This window comes from Cavia porcellus, unplaced genomic scaffold (genome assembly GCF_034190915.1).
Source record: "Cavia porcellus strain 051 isolate PalLab524CR breed Dunkin Hartley unplaced genomic scaffold, mCavPor4.1 scaffold_12, whole genome shotgun sequence".
Classification (NCBI taxonomy): Eukaryota; Metazoa; Chordata; class Mammalia; order Rodentia; family Caviidae; genus Cavia; species Cavia porcellus.
This window is the reverse complement of record NW_026947495.1, coordinates 12,426,315-12,444,474: the sequence shown is the minus strand read 5'-3', so window position 1 is coordinate 12,444,474 and position 18,160 is coordinate 12,426,315. Positions and strand designations below refer to the sequence as shown.

At 38.7% G+C, this 18,160-nt stretch overlaps 1 protein-coding gene across 3 annotated transcripts in view; it reads left to right on the top strand.

The window, feature by feature from the left end:
- The window catches only part of Cntnap5 (contactin associated protein family member 5), a 779,115-nt gene that overhangs the window by 158,011 nt on the left and 602,944 nt on the right, over nucleotides 1-18,160 (top strand). For 2 of the 3 annotated variants that reach the window (XM_063258866.1, XM_063258868.1), the window contains exon 2: nucleotides 17,051-17,155. The exons of the other annotated variant lie outside the window; for it this stretch is intronic. In XM_063258866.1, coding sequence (XP_063114936.1) covers nucleotides 17,051-17,155 — 105 coding nt within the window. The remainder of the gene's footprint in view (nucleotides 1-17,050; nucleotides 17,156-18,160) is intronic. 3 annotated transcript variants of the gene reach the window in all.

Below are 18,160 nucleotides of genomic sequence, written 5' to 3'. Positions count from 1 at the left end.
GGCACATTTCAGATTTCCTAGTGTTAGCTTACTTTACATATCAGAACTAGCATATAGTTATAGACTGTTAGCTTCATCATCAATGTTGCTTTACTTTTGCTCCAAAACAGAGCTTGTGTAATTTAGATCTGAGCCTTTCTTATCTGCTTATATAATATGTAACACCTTTTGAATCATGTATTAATGATGTACATTGTGATGCAAAATAGACTGACATTAATTTAAGTATGAGTATAATTATTGTGTTTGATCTAAATTTCTGGAGAATCCTGGATTACTAATATAATCATTTAAAATTATTTTAAAATCAAAACAAGAGAATGAATACTATTATTTAATTATGGCCCAGCCCCTATATATCTAGAAAAAGGCATCTCCAAATTTCGTATTCCGGTCCAGTTGTTTCAAAGATCAGGCAGTGTTTCCAGGAGAGCTGTAATAAGAATGGCTTGTGGGAATGTCGAAGACAGCCAGCAGTGGTGAATGGTGTTTGGTGACCATTCTGAGAGCTTTTAGAGGAACTCCTGGAGATATATGTTTTATTTTCACTGATCATTGGTGTCGCTTCAGTATTGTAAGGCTCAAGAGCCAGCTGTCATGAGGCTTTTTGAGTAGGGAGGGCTGGACTCTGGAGGAGTGAGGCAGACAAGCTCTAAGGGCAGAGTCCTCACACTGGTGTTCCTGCAAGGTGGAAGACAAGGAGAATCTCAGACTCCAAAGCCATATTTTGGGGGGGGGGCTAACTTTTTTTGTTGTCTTTTTGATATAGAGTTTCATTATGCAGTTCAGGCGGACCTTGAACTCACTTTGTAGCCTAGGCTGTTCTCGAACTCATACTGATCCTCCAGCCTCAGCCTCCCGTGTGCTGGGGTTATAGGCCTGCACCACCACAACCTCCCAGGATAATTCTTGAAAACTAAAATAAACTTTTTAGATCAAGGAGGTCCATAAGGCTTAAAAAAACTAATTATATCTCTACTATCCCAAGACATAGAATTCTAGTGTTCAAATGTTGAAAGTGATCAGTTGTAATCTTAGAAGCAGCAACAGTACAGTGGACCCAGATGCAAGTTGGAGCTAATTCCCTTTCATATACTCCGTGCATCTAGCTGGCTCTGCCAACCTGTGATCAAAGATCTCAAAGAAAAGGCTGAAATGCAATCTCTTTTATATGTGTTAGGAGTGGGCCTTTTGGCCCTATTCATACTCTGGTATTGTTATAGTCCTGAGGAAAGGGCATGCAGAAAGCACTTGTGTTTTTCTAAATCCTAAGATTGGCCCTGAGGTTAAGAGCAGATAAACTGAAGGCTCTAACCAAGTATCTTTGTTCAGTTCTGCATGATGGTGACTTAGCAGTAACACTAGTTACCAGGCTGATCGCAGCTTTATCATCTTGAACAAGTTGCTAACATGCTTTGAAGCTCATTTTTTAAAATCAAACTACAACAATAATGCCTCACTCATGGAATTATGTAAATTATCTTTTACAGTGGACTATTGTCAGTCCCCTTAAATGGTGTGTGCTATCATAATGATTACAATTATGGCAGATTATATGTGGCCTAAACCATGAGATATTTTGAGATGAAAGGGGAACCTTTATCCACATGGCGCCCATGTTGATATCGTCCTGCCCTTTATTTATCTGGTATCTCCCCCCCACCACATCCTGGGTCTGAGACACATGCTATCACAAGTCTTTGAGAGACCCAAGATGGCTAAATCAGCAAGGGCCATGGGTCCTCGAAATTCTAAGGCAGAGGAGAGAGACCATGCTGAGACTTGTGTGGCTTGTGGACCTGCAGGATCAGAGCGAGTGAGAGTTTGACATGAGTCAAAAGCTGTGTGTTGTCAAAGTCATCCATTCGCATAGTAAATTCTGAAAAGCTGTATTCCTGGGAGAACAAGTCAAAATCAAGTGACCATACCACTGTTGGGTGGCAGAAGCTGGACAGATGCTCAAACAGGGTGAGGTATGACTCAGTAAGAAGATGATCATGTTAGGAATTCTCTCAGGATACACTTCTTACAAATTCACAGTTTACAGTCAAGGCTGAGAAAGCCTATGCAGTCAAAGTATCAATAGATACCACATGTGCATACCCCTGAATTTTCTTGACTTTCAAGTATTTATACAAATTCAGCTCAGGTCTTTATGGTGAATACAATGTTTCATGTGACATAGTATGCATTCTATTGTCCTAGTACAGTGAATTCACTCTTAAATTAAAATTCCACTTAAAGAAAATAAAATCTCTTCTAACACATTCTATGACTCTAAGACTCTAAGACTTTGTGACCCAGTTAATTCAGATGCACTTAAAAAAATCTGTCTGGAACTCTCAAACCAATGCTAAGTGTTAAAGGTTTTATTTTCTTCATTTCTGTCTTTTCTCTTTCAAGGGTTGACTTTTTACCACTTGAGACAGAGCTAAAGCTGACAGAGAAAGTGAAAATCCTCTGCCTTCTTGCCCCCAGGAAATGCTTGGCAGGAGATTTCTGAGCTATGCTGTCATCAAAGTTAATGTAACCTTGTTGAGGGGGGAAGAAGCCCTTTCCTTTCAAACCAAGTCCTTGTCAAGACCATTCAACGTGCAAAAACAATGTTGGGGAAATAAAATAGAAGAAAAAAATTGCACCGAATGTATTTCAATTTGATGTTATTGAGACTTGAAATTATGGCTTCTCGTGTTTTTCAGTGATGTTAAAGTTAAATGCCTTGGTTCACGGCCACTTACTGCTCCCTTCATCTCCATTAATCTTTGCTCACAGCTTTGAAATATACCTATTTCTGTCTTCAGCAATGAAGTGAACTTTTCCCAGGGTTATAATTGCTTTCCAGTGTGTCTTTTCTGATGTTATTTGATTGCTAAAGATTTTCTCCAAAATGAAAGATATTTAGTGAATACAATCCAATGTATTTTCCTGCTATTTTTAATCTGTTCATGTATAATTTGGAGGGTTGGTTGAAGGAAAAATGGAAATTGAACTCATCTGACTGTGACAGATTTGCAAACTCTGAATACAACTTAAACTTTATTGATGCTTTTAAATTACAGAACCAAATACCTGGACATGCCCATATAATGTTTATAGCATTTTATGTCTTCATAGCTATGGCCAATGTTTGCTTAAGAATCACAACTGTAATTCAGGAGAAGCAAGAAGATAATTTTATAAGGAAAAATAGAACATGCTGAAGCATTCTGTGTGGATAAATCTTTTATTTTTAGCCAGTTCCCCCCAAAATCATTAGCAGGAGTCCTTAAATGTCTCCAGAAATCATTATAGGTCATTTTATAGTCTTGCAGGAGTCTGAAATCTGAAGGGCATGCTTTGTGGACCACAGAGCAATTGGTGAAATAGCTTGTTGGAACCTGCTCTCTCCCTCTGTCTTCTGATATGCAGACTTTCTCCAGTGCACAATGTTTTAAAAAATAGCACAGCAGAGTCTGATCCAATAAACTATATTTAGAATTTTTGAGTTATCATGATTTTCCCCAAAACTAGAATCTAATATTCTGAAGATTTTAGGATAATTTAGTTTTATTTCTGTATAAAACATTAAAATCTTTCCTATGATACCTTAGCTTGGCTACTTTTTAAAAGGGCAATTGTATACTAAAGGTTCTCAAAAGCCAAAGAGATGGAGCTAGGATTTAGATCTGAGCTCTATGCAGTCACCTTCCTTCCAATACAAAAAGCTCTTCTCCAACGAGAATAAATACATGAGGTAATGCCACACATCAGAAACCACACAGAACTAGACAATGAGTGGGAAGCATCCATGCTGGTTTCTTGGCCAATAAAGAGCCTCTGCCTGTCCCCAAAATATAGAAACTCAAACCAAGAGCAGCCTCCTACTAAAATTACCAGGAGATGATTATTGAAAACTGACAAGGGTTTCATGTTATCGCTTTAGGATACCTATGTATGTGTACTATAAGTAACAACTCCTCTCTCAAAAATCTTAGTAGATATTTGCAAGACAATTATAATGTCATCATTAGGTGACCATTTTAGTTAATTAATTAATTAATTAATTAATTTTGCAACCCCATATATCAAACCTAAGACCTTTGTACTGAGCTACATATCAGCCATTTTTTATAACTTTTTTGCAGGGGTTTTGTTTTAAGACAAGTTCTTACAAAGTTGCTTGGAATGGGCTTACTTTGTGATCCTCTTGCCTCAGACTCCCAGTGTACTAGGGTTACAGGCATGTATTGCCACACTGAATTTACCTGAGCATTTCTGATGCCAAGTCTTGTACCTGCTGGCAGTTCATAATTATTCTCATTTGCCATCGTCCACTAGTAGGAACAGGCATCATCAGCTTCACCTTCTAATGCAAGATACTAAAGCACAGAGCAGGGTATGTATCAGCTGAAATTTACCAATCCAATCCTCAGAGCTGATAACGTATGAGCAGGGTGAACGTCCCCAGAGCTATGATCATTTCATCCTACTTCAAGAGGCATGCGTGTTCAGAAGACTTCAGGGCTCTACATGCACATGCTCTCCTCCGTGTTTTTACATGTATCTTCAACTCTCTGTGTTGGTTTCTTCGCTTGCAAAATGAACAGAAATTGGTGACTGGCATAAGTTCTTTGGGGGAAGATGGCTTTGTCTTCCCAGCTGGTACAGAGAGACCCTCATTCTTGTACTTCTTCATCTGTAAGGTGGTCACAATGCTGAATCTTCTTACTGCTGGGGAAGATTATTTTTTCAAAGAACAACAACAAAAAAGAGAAAGAGAAGGTATTTGGACATCATACACATCTAGGGAGCTGAATAATGACTGTGTTATTACTATTCTCTTTAAGAGCACTTGGTGTTGCTCTCACTGCCATCTGCGACTTGGACAAGTGAGTCTCTTTACTGACAATCCAACATTTTCCAATTTAGAAATCTGTCCAGTTTCTACCTAGTTTCAGTCTCAGTGTAAGACTGCCTTCCAGTTATATAAAATTCCACTTGCTAGATAATTTTCAGTAGGGCTCTGTGGTCATAAATACGAAGGGCAATGGAGATAAGAGGATGGATAAGACAGGTCCTTGGCTCTCAGAGGGCTTGCGGTCACATAGGTCGTCACATCATCTTCAAAACAAATACCCTACATAGAGTTGGAGAACAAGACACAAAAGGGCTTGAAGGAGAGCTCTTTTTGCATTGTTCTCCAACTCCATGTAGGGGTATTTGTTTAATAGTTCTCTCACCTGGACAGATTCAGGGCTGCTGATGGAAGTGTTGGTGACCCATTCAAGGAGTAAGAGTTGGAAGGTGTGCATAGAAAGGGCTACGGAGTGTTGGTGACAGAGTCAAATATGGAGGAGCACTGCACTGTGCCACAGAATGCCCAGAAGCCTGCCAATAAACCGGGAAGAAATAAGAAGTGTTAGGAGATAAATTGCCAAGAACCTTGCTATGCGGGATGTATGGAAGTAAGATGCAAATTTTATCCCAAAGTCACCTCAGAGTGACATCACCTTTCTTTTTCCTAAATGTAGAACTCATTGCTCACCCGCTCTGGTCAGTTAAGAAGGTGTCCTCTCATAACACGACTGAACCTCTGATTATGTGCTGAGAAAAGATTGGGACTCTATGATCTTATTTATGTAAAAGAAAGATGAAGAACTGTAAGTATGATTTGGCAGTCATTTAAATGCATGGGCACTTATTTGCACTCTTTTGGCTTGACTTAAATATTTGTTAATCATAGAGATTGACTTCTGAGCTTCCCAGGTCTCTAGAATAACACAGTAGTCAATAGAAGCAGAAATCTCGAAATAGTCTTTCATTTGTTCCTGTCTTTCTTTCCATTGGTCCATAATGAATCTGACACATATACATTTCCTTCCTTTGTGGTCCAATTGCCATTACTTTAGCTGAGGTCTTTATTATTTCTCTTTCCCTATTTCTGCACCTCTGATGGAATCTTCTTGCCATCAGTCTATAATCCTCACTCTCACTCAGACCTGAATGCACACTTTCCTGCTCCATCCCCCAAACTGAAATGAGAGAAAAGTTTCTCTAATGAAGCTGGGTGACCTCTCTTGCTCCAGGCAAGTTTTCCCTACTGTTAAGCTTAGTAGCTAAAAACAAAAGCAGAGAAGACCCAACTTTAATATGCTTCAATATATATATATATATATATATATATATATATATATATAGTATAAACAGTGTGCTGTTCCCTGCTGCTGCCACTTTTTAAATGTTCTATGTATTTCATGTTCCCTGTCCTTTGTAGGAGTCACCTGTCTGTGGAACACATAACATGCTTCCAAAATGTGTTTAAGTTGTTTGGTGAACACAAGAAAAATACACAGGAACATTGGAAAGTATTATCTGCATGTCTTGAAATATAAGTAAAGCATCACTAGAATAGTTTTTGGCAAAGAATTATCCTGTGAATAGATGATGATCAATTGGTGAAACCACATGGATGGGAAAAACTCTAAAAGGAATGGTAAAGGAGACAAGGAATAGAGATGAAAAGAAACTGGAGATGTTGAACTTGAAGCTAAAAAGGAGAAAATATCTTCAAAACTGAGTGGAGGCCGGGCATGCTGGTGAATACCTGTAATCCCAGCACTGAGGAGCCTGAGGTGGGAGGATCACTGTCACTAAGAGGCCAACCTACGCTACCTAGTGAGTTCAAGGCCAGGCTGAATTGAATTGGAGAGCCAAACTCAGTCTCCAGAAGTTCTTCTCTCCAAAAAATGCAATTAGCATGTATCCAATTATGCGCCAATCAATGAGCAAGATTTTCTCCCAGAATTGTGCCATTTTTCCCAAGAAGTTCACACAGTTTTTATTTCCTTTGTACATAGAGAAAACAGAGTAAGTAATTTCCCAAAGGATGTGTAATTAGTAAACTGCATAGTCAGCATCTGAATTCACACTGGGCTAAAACCCAACATCTGGACTGTTTCCAAAAATATTTTTTCAGTACACACACACACAAGATTTTGCTCTTGAAGAACCACTTCCTGTGTTCCTGGGCTCTCATCATTTTCTTACACACAAAGAGAAATAGTGGTCAATAGTTTTTCAAATTATTTTACATGTTTAACCTCTCCAATCACAAATGCACAAATGATGCGCATTGTTAGTCTCACTAGTCTATGAGCCTGATAGACAGCCCTCAATCTCACATACATCTTTTTAATCAGACATTTTTCCTCAATTTCAATGAGCACATTGAAATTTTAGTGAGATTTTTATGTTTCATTTAGGAACACTGCCTATGCCCACATAAGATAAAGAGGGTTTTGTGAATGTATTTAGATTGATTGCAATGTACTTTAAGATCATGGTTTTCTGAGTAACCTAGATTTTCAGTATAATTTAGCACCACTCAATGCAGCTTCATGATTAGCTATTAGAAGTATAGTTCCATTGTATTCAGAAAAGAATAGATATCTACTAAGAAAGACAGTTCTGAAGAAAAAATTCTCAACTGATGAGAAATGAATCGAAAGAGTCCCTATCTTTAAAATTCTTCTATATAATTTCCTTAATTTTAATATTCAGTGCTTAATAATTTGAACAATGCTGTTTTTAAAGTAAAATGTCATCATCTCTACTTTTCTAAAACTTTTTCCTTTCTGGTTTCTTAACCTTATTCTATACCATCCTATCCTATTTATTTATTTAGCTGGCATAAGAATGCCACAAATTCTGAACCCATGGCACTGTACTTTTTAATGACGCACACACATGTGTGTGTTATGCAGTATTAGGAAGGACAGATGTGTGTTTTAACTACTTTCCTTGTCATTGGGACAAACACTTAACACTACAGTTTAAGGAAAAAGCAGGGGAACTATGGTTGCCTGCCGGGAAGCAGGCCTTGCTGGGACAGAAACGCACTCTTCCGGCTCAGGCCCTCAGTGACCAGGCTTCTAGCCACATCCTGCCCCTCACAGCGGGTCAGCTGTGCTTCCCCTCCAAACCAGTCATTTTCCAAATGCAGGGGGCTTTGGCGCCATTTTAGATCTAAACTGTAAAGAACTATAAAGAAGCAGAGTTGAATTTCAGAAAAAATATTTAAGGAGATAAAATTCAAATTTTTCAAGGATTTGTTTCTCTTACCAGTCTCTCCTACAACTCTCCAAAGTTTGCTAACCACCACTCTCAGCTTCTCAAAGTCCAGAAATTGCTAATCCTTTGCATCTATGAATCTTGCCATTTCTCCCCCTGAGATAAAAGGTTTGGGATTCTCTAGTTAGTTTGACTAAGCTAGGAAGGACCACTTTTAATGCTCAAGGTTTAACGGCCTTGCCATGATTGAGCATGGCTGCCATCAAAGTGATGCTAGTGGCAGCATGACCCTCAACCTTCTGACCAAAGATGTCCCCACATCAGCCCTCTGAACCTGACCTCTGCCTAGGGGAGATCCACACTGAGTCTCCCAGTGACACCAAGATGTGGCCAAGCAGGGACCTTTCATGTGCAAGTAGTACATGGGTACACTCTCTTCATGATGCCCCATCCGAAAGCCAAGCTCAAAGCTGGCATTCCTAGCAAGTCTTTTTTTCAGGAGAAACAGTTTTAAAAGACCGTTTAACAGAAGTAGAGCCTGGTGGTAAATTTATTGAGAAGACCATTGCAAAATCCTAACGTGTTATTTCAAAAACTTGAAATAGATTCAAATTTTGGAAAAGATAAAAAAAAAAGTGTTTGCAAATATTAGAGGCTTTCATTTTCACTGGAAGAAAAGGAACTTCTTGAATAAATGGTGCTGGAAAAACAGACTTTCTGCATGCCAAAGGTTAAAACTAGATCTGTACTTTTCACCATGCACTAAAATAAAACCAAAATGAGTCAGAGATCTAAATAGTAAAACAGAAATACTAAATTTGTTGGAATGTAGATTAGATAGAAACCTTGAAGACACAGGTGTAATCAAAGACTTTATGAACAAAACACCTATCACACAGGAATTATCACAAAGCTTTTGCACAATGAAGGAGATCATCAACAGAATGAAGAGACAGCCCAGTGTGGGAAAAAATTTTTGCCAGCTGTGTCTCAAGGAACTAACATCTAGAGTATGTGAAGAACTCAAAAAAATCAGACCGCCCCAAATTTAAAGATCTAATCCAAAAACAGGACATCTGACATGAGCACATAATTGTTAGATAAAGAAGTAGAGTAGCAAATAAATATAGGAAAAAGGTTCACCATCACCAGGCATTGGACAGACACAAATTAAAACTATGCTGAGATCCCATCTCACTCCAAAAAGAATGGCTGTTACTGAGAAATAAAACAATCACAAATTCTGGTGCTATAGGGAGAAAGGAACCCTTTCTGCACTGTGGATGGGATTGTAGACTGGTGCAAGCACTGTGGAAATCAGTGTGAGGATTCCTCAGAAAACTATAGGTTCCGTTTGACTCAGCTGTTCCCCTTCATGGTATCTTTCTGAAAGAACTAAAAGCATCAGACCATAGAGATATGTGTACACTGAGTTGCAGCAGCACAGTTTATAATAGTTAAACCTTGGGAAAAAAACCAAATGCCCATTAACTGATGAATGAATAAAGAAGATGCATTTCTTTTTTAATAAAATGGAATACTACTCTGCCATAGAGAAGGATAATCTTAAGGCATTTCTAAGTAAATATATGCACCTAAAGACCACACTTTTAAGTGAAATAAATCAAAACACATGTGTAACTACTGCATTGTTTCTCTTGTGTGAGAAGCCAAAAATATAAATAAGAACCAAAATGTATAATGGATTTGTTCAAATGAGAAGAGAAATGAAGGTGGCTGAAGAGGGAAAGGAAAGAAGGGACATGAAAAAAAGAAGAAAAGGCAAAATGGAAACTGTTTGTAAATAGGAGAAAAGGGATTGAAGGAAGGTAGAGCAATGAGGAAAGAATCAAGATAAAGCTGCACAGGTACAAATTCCCTATGTGAGTGTGATCAATGTGCATATCTAAAATGTACCAATAATACAAAACTTTAGGAGAAAGATATTTTGCTAAGGAAAAAGAAACACTGTGGATCTAGTGCTTTGGACCCTTTGATTTATCAAAAATGCACTGGAAGTGTAGTCCGGGATACTGAGTCCTAGGAGGAAAAGTTCCAGTCCTGCAGGTCCCTCACACTTCTGGAGCCCGCAGCACCAGCACCTGTGTGTCAGAAGGAGGTGGCTTTGACGTGTGTGGAATGCAATTGTCATAGATAATTGGGCCTTAGAAGAGGAAAACAGTGAGGCAAAGCATTCTAATAAGAAAAAATATTCCTGACCTGAGAATCAGAAAAAGGAAAACAAAACAAAAATCAATGGTAGCATAGAAAAATAAATAAATACGATCACAGCCTTATCTAGGAGGAGAACAATTTAGCAAAAATTATTTCGGAGCTACTGGGCAAATGCAGCTTCTGGAGAGAAAGAGCCACAGCACTCTGCCTCATCACTCCTTGTTTTTATTTTGTGTTTGTTTGTTTGTTTTTTTAACTTCATTTAGTCTGAAACAGTGTCTCACTAAATTGCCAGATTTGGGCTAAAACGTGAGGGTCTCCTACCTCAGCCTCAGGAGTGCTGAGTACTGGCCTGCACCACTGGGCCTGGTTGTTAATCTCCTTGTGTTTTGGCTGGAGTAACAGATGCCTCCTCACAGCTGAATTGCTCCTGCTGTCAGGCGCTCTTGAAGAAGGATCCCATCCCAGGGTGGGTCACCCAAGACAGTCTGCAATGCACTGCCCACCCTCAGCTTCCCAGGCACCCAATGCCAGTGTCCCAGGCTGGGAGTGCACAGGTGGTGCAGTTGCAATGGAGGTGGGGAGCTGTGGGACTCCCAGTGCAGAGAGGCTGGGGCAGGGAGCTGTGAGCTGTGAGCTCTCTCCAGCACCTACACAGGTGGCTTCTAAATAGAGGCTGCTGCTGCCCCAGCTGGTCCCCTTCAGGCGCTGAGCATTGAACCTGCGTCTTCACATGCAGGTATACCCAAGCATTTCTATTTTATTATTTTTAAAATTTTCAGTGTTCATTGGTCCGTTTAGTACTTATTTACTCACTTATTTATCCATGTACCTATTGTGGTCCTAGAGGTGAAACTTTACATCCTCAGCCCGTAGTAAATTCTGACACAAGGATCACTGTAAAAATCATTGTATTACCAGGTGGGACTGGAACTTGTGATCCTTCTGCCTCAGCCTCCCATACTGCAAGGATTATCAGTGTGCACCCCTATGTCCCAGAGTTACCTTGTTCTTTGTTTGTTTTTGTTTTTGATTTTTAAAATTTTATTTGTTTATGTATTTATTCTTGGTGGTTCATGTTTTCTGTGCCTGGCAATTGCGCTCGCTATCGGGAGTTGGTACATAAAACATTTCCATTCTTCTTTTCCCCTTCCCACCACTCTGCTTTTATTTTCCCAGCACCAGATTCTTTTATTTATTAGACTTTGTAAAGCTAGCTGTCTTCTTCACAGATGAAAAATGAGACTACTAGGCCAAAGAACACATAAACTATGTATGGCAGTTGTACTAAGTCAGAGTAAATGTTTAGATACGTTGTCCATTCTGGATTGTGATACTTGTTCCTATTATCTGGTTTCTATTTTATACTTTACACATGCAGTATGGCAAGTTTCTCATAGAAGAGAAGCCATCTGCTATTTAAGCTTGTGTGTCTGAGGACTGTACTTATGGGTGTGTTGGTGATGCAAATCTTGTAGGGAGAGAAGGTTTGTCATGCAGTCAGATTTTTCCTGTTATCCAAAAAGCTGTGGAGGAATCCCAGTGCCTTCTCTTGATCCTAAGCAGGATGAGCCCCTCTTCTGGATGCCTGTGCGACTCCATCTGTCCCTCATCTGAGCAATGGTCGAGGGATTTTCTGCCATCATCTTCACAGGCTCTAAACCCTGGTGGAAGCCTTCGCATCCAGTATGTGCTCAGTTGAAGTGTGTGGGAGGGGCAAATGAGCAATAACTCTTGCTGCCATTTGGTGGCTGAAGATTTGGAAATGCAGCAAGGAGAAATGAGACCACATTCACAGTGTGAGAAGGGGCCCAGGACTCCTTGTTCTTAGGTCAGTGTTTTTTGATGGGTTTAGTTATTTGGGATTTATTTACATGTAATTGTTCATAACAAAAGGATACAAATTTGATTTTTTTGAGTTTGAATGCAGAAGTTTGTGCCTAAGTGCTGCTTTATTTTTTAAATTGATATTTGGGTTCTTGAGCTCAGGGTCCCTGTCTTTGACTTTATTCTGCCTTCTCACAAGAAAGAGCCTAACCATGAATATCTAGCAGGTGATCGGAAAGCAAGTTTTACAGTCATTTGGAGATGGATGTCAGGGAGGACAAGGTTTGACCTTCCTTTTGTGACTCATTTCAGAGCGCTCTTGTCTCTTGCTCTGCTCATTAGGAAGCATTTTGTCTTTGAGGTTTCATGCTGGAGAAGGGGGAGAGGGTCAGATTCCAGAACAATATTGCGCTATTTATTTTTGCTGTTTGCTAAATGACATTATAGGTAACAAGGGGGAAAAATAAGTGAAGCTAAAAGCATGAGTTATCACTTCTACGACCCATTGTAGGCACTCTACAAAATGCATGGTTGATGTCTTTTAAACAAGTAAGCCATTAAGTGTGCCCTGCTAAGAGGAATTTTATCTCATCTATAAATACAAGTAAACCTAAGCTCCAGATCCCCACATGCAAACAATTTACTGTAGTAATCAAGGCCATATACATAAATTCACCTTGGTACCATATGTAACTCTCTTGGTGTTTTAATAATAATGAATAAAAATCTATTTTGGCAACAAAAGTGTTACTTAAAGTGTAATCACCTTAAAAAGCCAATAATAATTTCCCTGAAGCCATGTAAATATTATATTGAGGCAGAAATCTTTTTTGTGCCTCTAACTTTTAATGTGAAAGAGGATTCTTACTATTTAACTGTCCATATATATTTAAAAGGACAAATTATCACTACTTCTTTGTCTTAAAAATGTGAAAACAAGTATTTGAGTATGTGTGCAAATCTCCATAAGCAAACTATAAGTTTCTTTTTTCTCTTTTTGCCTTTTTCCTTTTGTGATTCCTTTTTCATGTGTTTACATTTGAGGAAAAAGGGATAGTAGAAAGTGTGGAAATAACAAAAGGAAGAAGATTTAAAAACTGCTTGAAATAGACAGACCATTTGTCCATTTCTTTCCTCTTAACCAGGATTGAGAGAGATGGAGCGAGCAGGAGTCACCCGGTGGAAGGTCACTAGGCAGGATGTCAGCCTTCTACAATGGTGACAGACAACTGGCTCTCTCTAGTCCCCACTAGAAAGTCAACTCAATATTTTGATTCAAGTTTGTTCTGTTATGGGGAGTCCTATCACCTCTCTAAGGCTTGATCCCATTATTGTAAAGCAAAAGGCTTGAATTGCACAGTTTCAGAAGTTCATTTTGGTTCTGATGCTTCTTATTCTCTGTAAAGTTATTTGCAAACACACCTGGAGTTATGTAAGCTTTTACGAACTAGAGACACAGAACTCACAAACATGGATTTTTATCAGCATGGGGATAAATTGTGGACGCAGCAGCTCTACTATGAAAGGACAGTGTATTTATGGAAAGAGAGCAAAGAATCATAAATCAGATTTAAATAAACAATTTCATTTTTGAAATAGCCTTGTGACTTCATCTGAGTTTTGAGAGAGAAAGGTTTCCAAAAGGAAGGTTTCAGGAGCTCCTTTGAAGAGTATTTTACAATGCCAATGTATTCATGACGTTTGATTCTTACTTGGAAGCAATTCTGGAGAAAGTCAGTATGATCTGTTGCAGGTGGTCCCTGCAGGTGATGGAAATGGATATTAAAGAAAACTGCTATTTCACTTCTCTCAGTATTTTTCCCTTACCTTAAAAAGTCTTCAGTTGGATCTCAAGTTTCTTCTCTTATTCTTCATTAACCACTGATGAAGGTGCAAGGGGCATATGTACATGCATGCATACATACATACGCACACACACACACACACACACACACACACACACACACACACACACACACTTCTGAGGAGACTCCTGGTACCCTAATGTGGTGCCCACACATCATCAGGAAGCCAAATGCAAGGGGATCCTGGAATCAAGCAACAATGGGGTTTGTCTGTAAGGACCTCACAGGACAGGTGGACCAGGTAGTGTTTCCTTTCCTTGCCTCCCAGTCATGTGCTCCTGAGGTCCACAGTCCCCGAAATACACTGTCCTCAAACCCCAAAGCCTGTCAGAGGTGCATGGCCTGCACATGTGCACTGTGAGGAACTGATCTTAGAGCTGCACTGTAAGCTCAGTGGCCATTTGCCAGTGGTCTTGTTCATTTAGATATTTCCATCTTCATATTTCTTTCTAGTCTCTGAAGTTTTTGAGGTCTGAGGCTCTGTCTTAGTCACATCTACACCTAATGCCTCTCCAAGCACAAACACAGAACATTACTTTATAAATGTCTAGGCCAGATTACTTTTAAATGATTAGATAATGTATTTCTTCTATTTCATAAGCATTTTAAGAATTTATGGATTTGAACCCAAAGACTACTTTAATAAGAGAAGAATTTACTTGCAGGGTTGTTTCCTGAGTAATGTGTATTATGAGTGGACTTGAAATTTCTATGTGTGTGCAGTCAATTCTGCTACAGTAAAACAGAGACATTTGTAAAAATAACTGGTTAAATATATAATAAGAATTGCATTCAAGTGAGGATTCATGGAGAAATACACCTAAGGGGACACACACACACAAATATCATTACAAATAGCAATATTCTAAGAACTTGATAAAAATAACTTCACTGTACACATGTTAAACATTTAAGAAGCGCATGAGTAGTATAATAAATGTAGTTCTTTGCCTTGAGATTGCAGTGTGGTGGATTTCGGTACTGGGAAGGCTGTACTGTGATGGTAAGGAGAGCAGTTTTGAAATGGGAAGACAGGACCACAGATGTGGAGGAGCAAGGCTCATGACTCAGCTTTGAATGGAGACATCGAGTGGATAATTGTTGACCGTGTGTGTGCGTGCGTGTATTCACACTGAATATTCCTATAGTTTTTACTTTCCCACACTCATGCTTCTTGATGATAAAGGAGTCATAGGAAAATGCAAGATCTGCATCATGTTCAAGTTAATTCCTAATTCATAAATACAGTACCAAATGTGTGTTTTCAAACAAGTATAAAGTATGTGTTTGCCGCTTCCTTCAGCTGCATTCTTTGACAAGAGTACAAATGACCTCTTTGCTTTCTATTAGCAGATTAGCTGTAACCACCAAGGGGTCTTTTCTGTGAGTTTTGTATTATTCCTCTTCAGAGAAGAGGAGGCTCTGTTTGTCAAATACCTCAAAACACTTTCCAAACATTTCTGTTTGAGAGAAACTCAAAATACACTCTTGCAGTTGATTTTCTAACACATTTATCAAACAAGAATTTAATCCTTTCATTTCTAATTAATTTACCTGTAATTAGATGAAATACTGCTCAGAACTCCGTAGATAAACATACATGATCTTACGTAAATATTCTTTTATAAGAAGTCAAAGTAATTACTCTTGAGAGCCTTTACTACCATGAAATTTACCTTGAAATTGAATAGCACCTTTCAAAATTGTTTTGACTAAAGTATATCAAAATTTTATGAGGTCATTTGTCAATGTCTTGCAGGGTCAATGTTATACAAAATGGAAAAATAGGAAAAGAATTTGAGTGCTATGGAGTTGATGAACTGATCGATTCATTAATCCTTTCTTCGCTTCCTTCACTCTCCTTCACCACCTCATCCTTTCACCAACCCTTATTCAAGAAGTATAATGCCCATAGTGTTTGCTAGGGGACCACAAAAATATATTTCTTGGTGAGAGGAGAGATGCAAACAAAACATGTAAGTGAATTAGTACACAAGATTATGGTGACAAAATGTCTTAATCCACTTTGTAATGCTATAACAGAATACCTGAGACTAGATTATAATGAACAGACATTTATTGGCCTACATTTCTGAAGAATAGAAAGTTCAATATCCATGCACCAGCACCTAGGAAATGTACATTTATGGTGCTACAACATGGCGAAAAGCAAGAAGGTGAGACCACACTACTGAAAGCCCTTTTATTAAGTGCTAAGTCAGCTATGATTGTGGAGCTCTCATGGATTCATCTACTCTGAAAAGCCCACCTCTTATTACTGTTACAGTGGAGTTAAATCTTTAACATGAGTTTTGGAGGGTGTGAACATTTCAGTTAAAGTATTAGTATGTGAGAGCGAAGGGCAGTGCTCTCTGCAAGAACTGATTAGTCATGACATTAGCGCCAACCTGGAGAGACATAGCTATGCTGTCAAGACCACCCCTTTGCCTATGGTCTGCCCTGTCTCACACTAGCAAAAAAGCTTAGAAAGCATAATTAGCACATTTAAGACAGCTAGAGATTTAAATACTGAGGTTATTATCATATTCAAGATTCTACAAAATCTGTAACTATTATCTATTTTTTCATGCTCTATAAATGAGTTGTTAGAATACGTAACTTACTTTCCAGTGATTTTCACAAAATGAAGAGTACATGATTCAAAATTATCCTATTTTACTACATACAATCATTACAGGGATCCTTTGGACAGAAGGTGGGAGAAAGTTAAACAATGCTCTTGTCTTCAGTGGTGTCCTTTGCTCTAGAATTAGCACAGTAACAGTGACTTAAATCTTTGTATAAATTGTCCTTTAAAGGAGTCATTGTAGATGGGGATTTGTGTTGGACAAACCTGAGTGAGAATTTTGCCTATGCTACTTTCCATCTTTGCAGCCTTGGACACCTGCCTCAGCACCTCTAGGCATCACTCTCTCTCATTGTGAAAGGAACTTATTCTTACCCATGGGGGTTGTTATGAAAAGTAGATGCAGGAATTTAAGAAAACAATAGTACCAAGTACTTAGAGAAAGCACTTTGCAAAGGATAGCAGATAATGTCACACTGTCCCTCTTCATGGAAAGGCTTTGCTGACAGATTTTGCTCTGTCTCTTTCTGTCTTCTCAATGTTGTAGACACCTGCGATGACCCACTAGCATCTCTGCTGTCTCCAATGGCATTCTCCAGCTCATCAGACCCCACTGGCACTCCCAGCCCAGCTCAGCTCAACTGGAAAGTTGGTGAGTAGAGTGATCCTCCAGCCAAGCGCTGAATCAGGACACTGAATCCTCAGGAAAAGTGATCACTTCCTTCCGCTGGCATCACATCCAAAGGCAGCGTTCAGAAAAAGATGTGGGAGAAAATGGGTTAAACTTGATTGTAACCGCACATCTAAACACATAGTGGTTACTCACATATCTGATTAATGCCCATCTAACTATAGAATTCATTTTGATTTAACAAAAGAGGCCTTTGTAAAAAAATTCTTTTTAATGTGCTTTCACTGTAGTTTCACATTTCATGTGAACTGAAATAGTATCAGAAAGATACGATTTATTTACAAAGGATGTAATGCATTAAAATTCTTCAAAAACATTAAAGTAACTACAACATTAATATTACGGTGTTTTAAGAAACAAGAGCATACATTTAATTAAAAGCAAGATTATAAATCATCTACAGTCTTACCAACTACATATAACTGAATTTAAATGCATAGTACCTTTACAACATATGATAAGAATCCAGGTATGCACTCCTGAGTAATAAGAAGAAAGCCTTAGAAACAAGGCAAAGGGCATTCAAATGCTGGCTGCAACACTTGCAGATTCCGTGAGTTTCTATAAATCACTTACCTGTTCCTAATCTTTGTTTTTTTTTGTTTTTTTTTTTTTTTTTTTTTTTTTGTTTGTTTTTTATCAGTGAAGTAGCACAATTGCTTGCCCAATTGCTTCCAAAGTTAGACTGGACTCTTATGTCCCAAAGATCTTTCCCACTGCAAGATTTAAAATTGGGAGTATATCCAAAAAGCCCACTTTCCATTTCAGGAGGGAACAAATATCAAGAGACTTTGACACCATGTCCAATAGAGATTCCAGGGACAAGCTCTTAAAATCCCAGCCAAATGAAGCAAGGCAGAAAGCCATACTTTCTTAGTCACTGCTAGGCAGTTTCTGGAGAAAGCTGTGCCTCTGCTCTCAGGCCAGCTTCTTCCTTCCTGCACAGGGGCTCACTAAAGTAGGTGT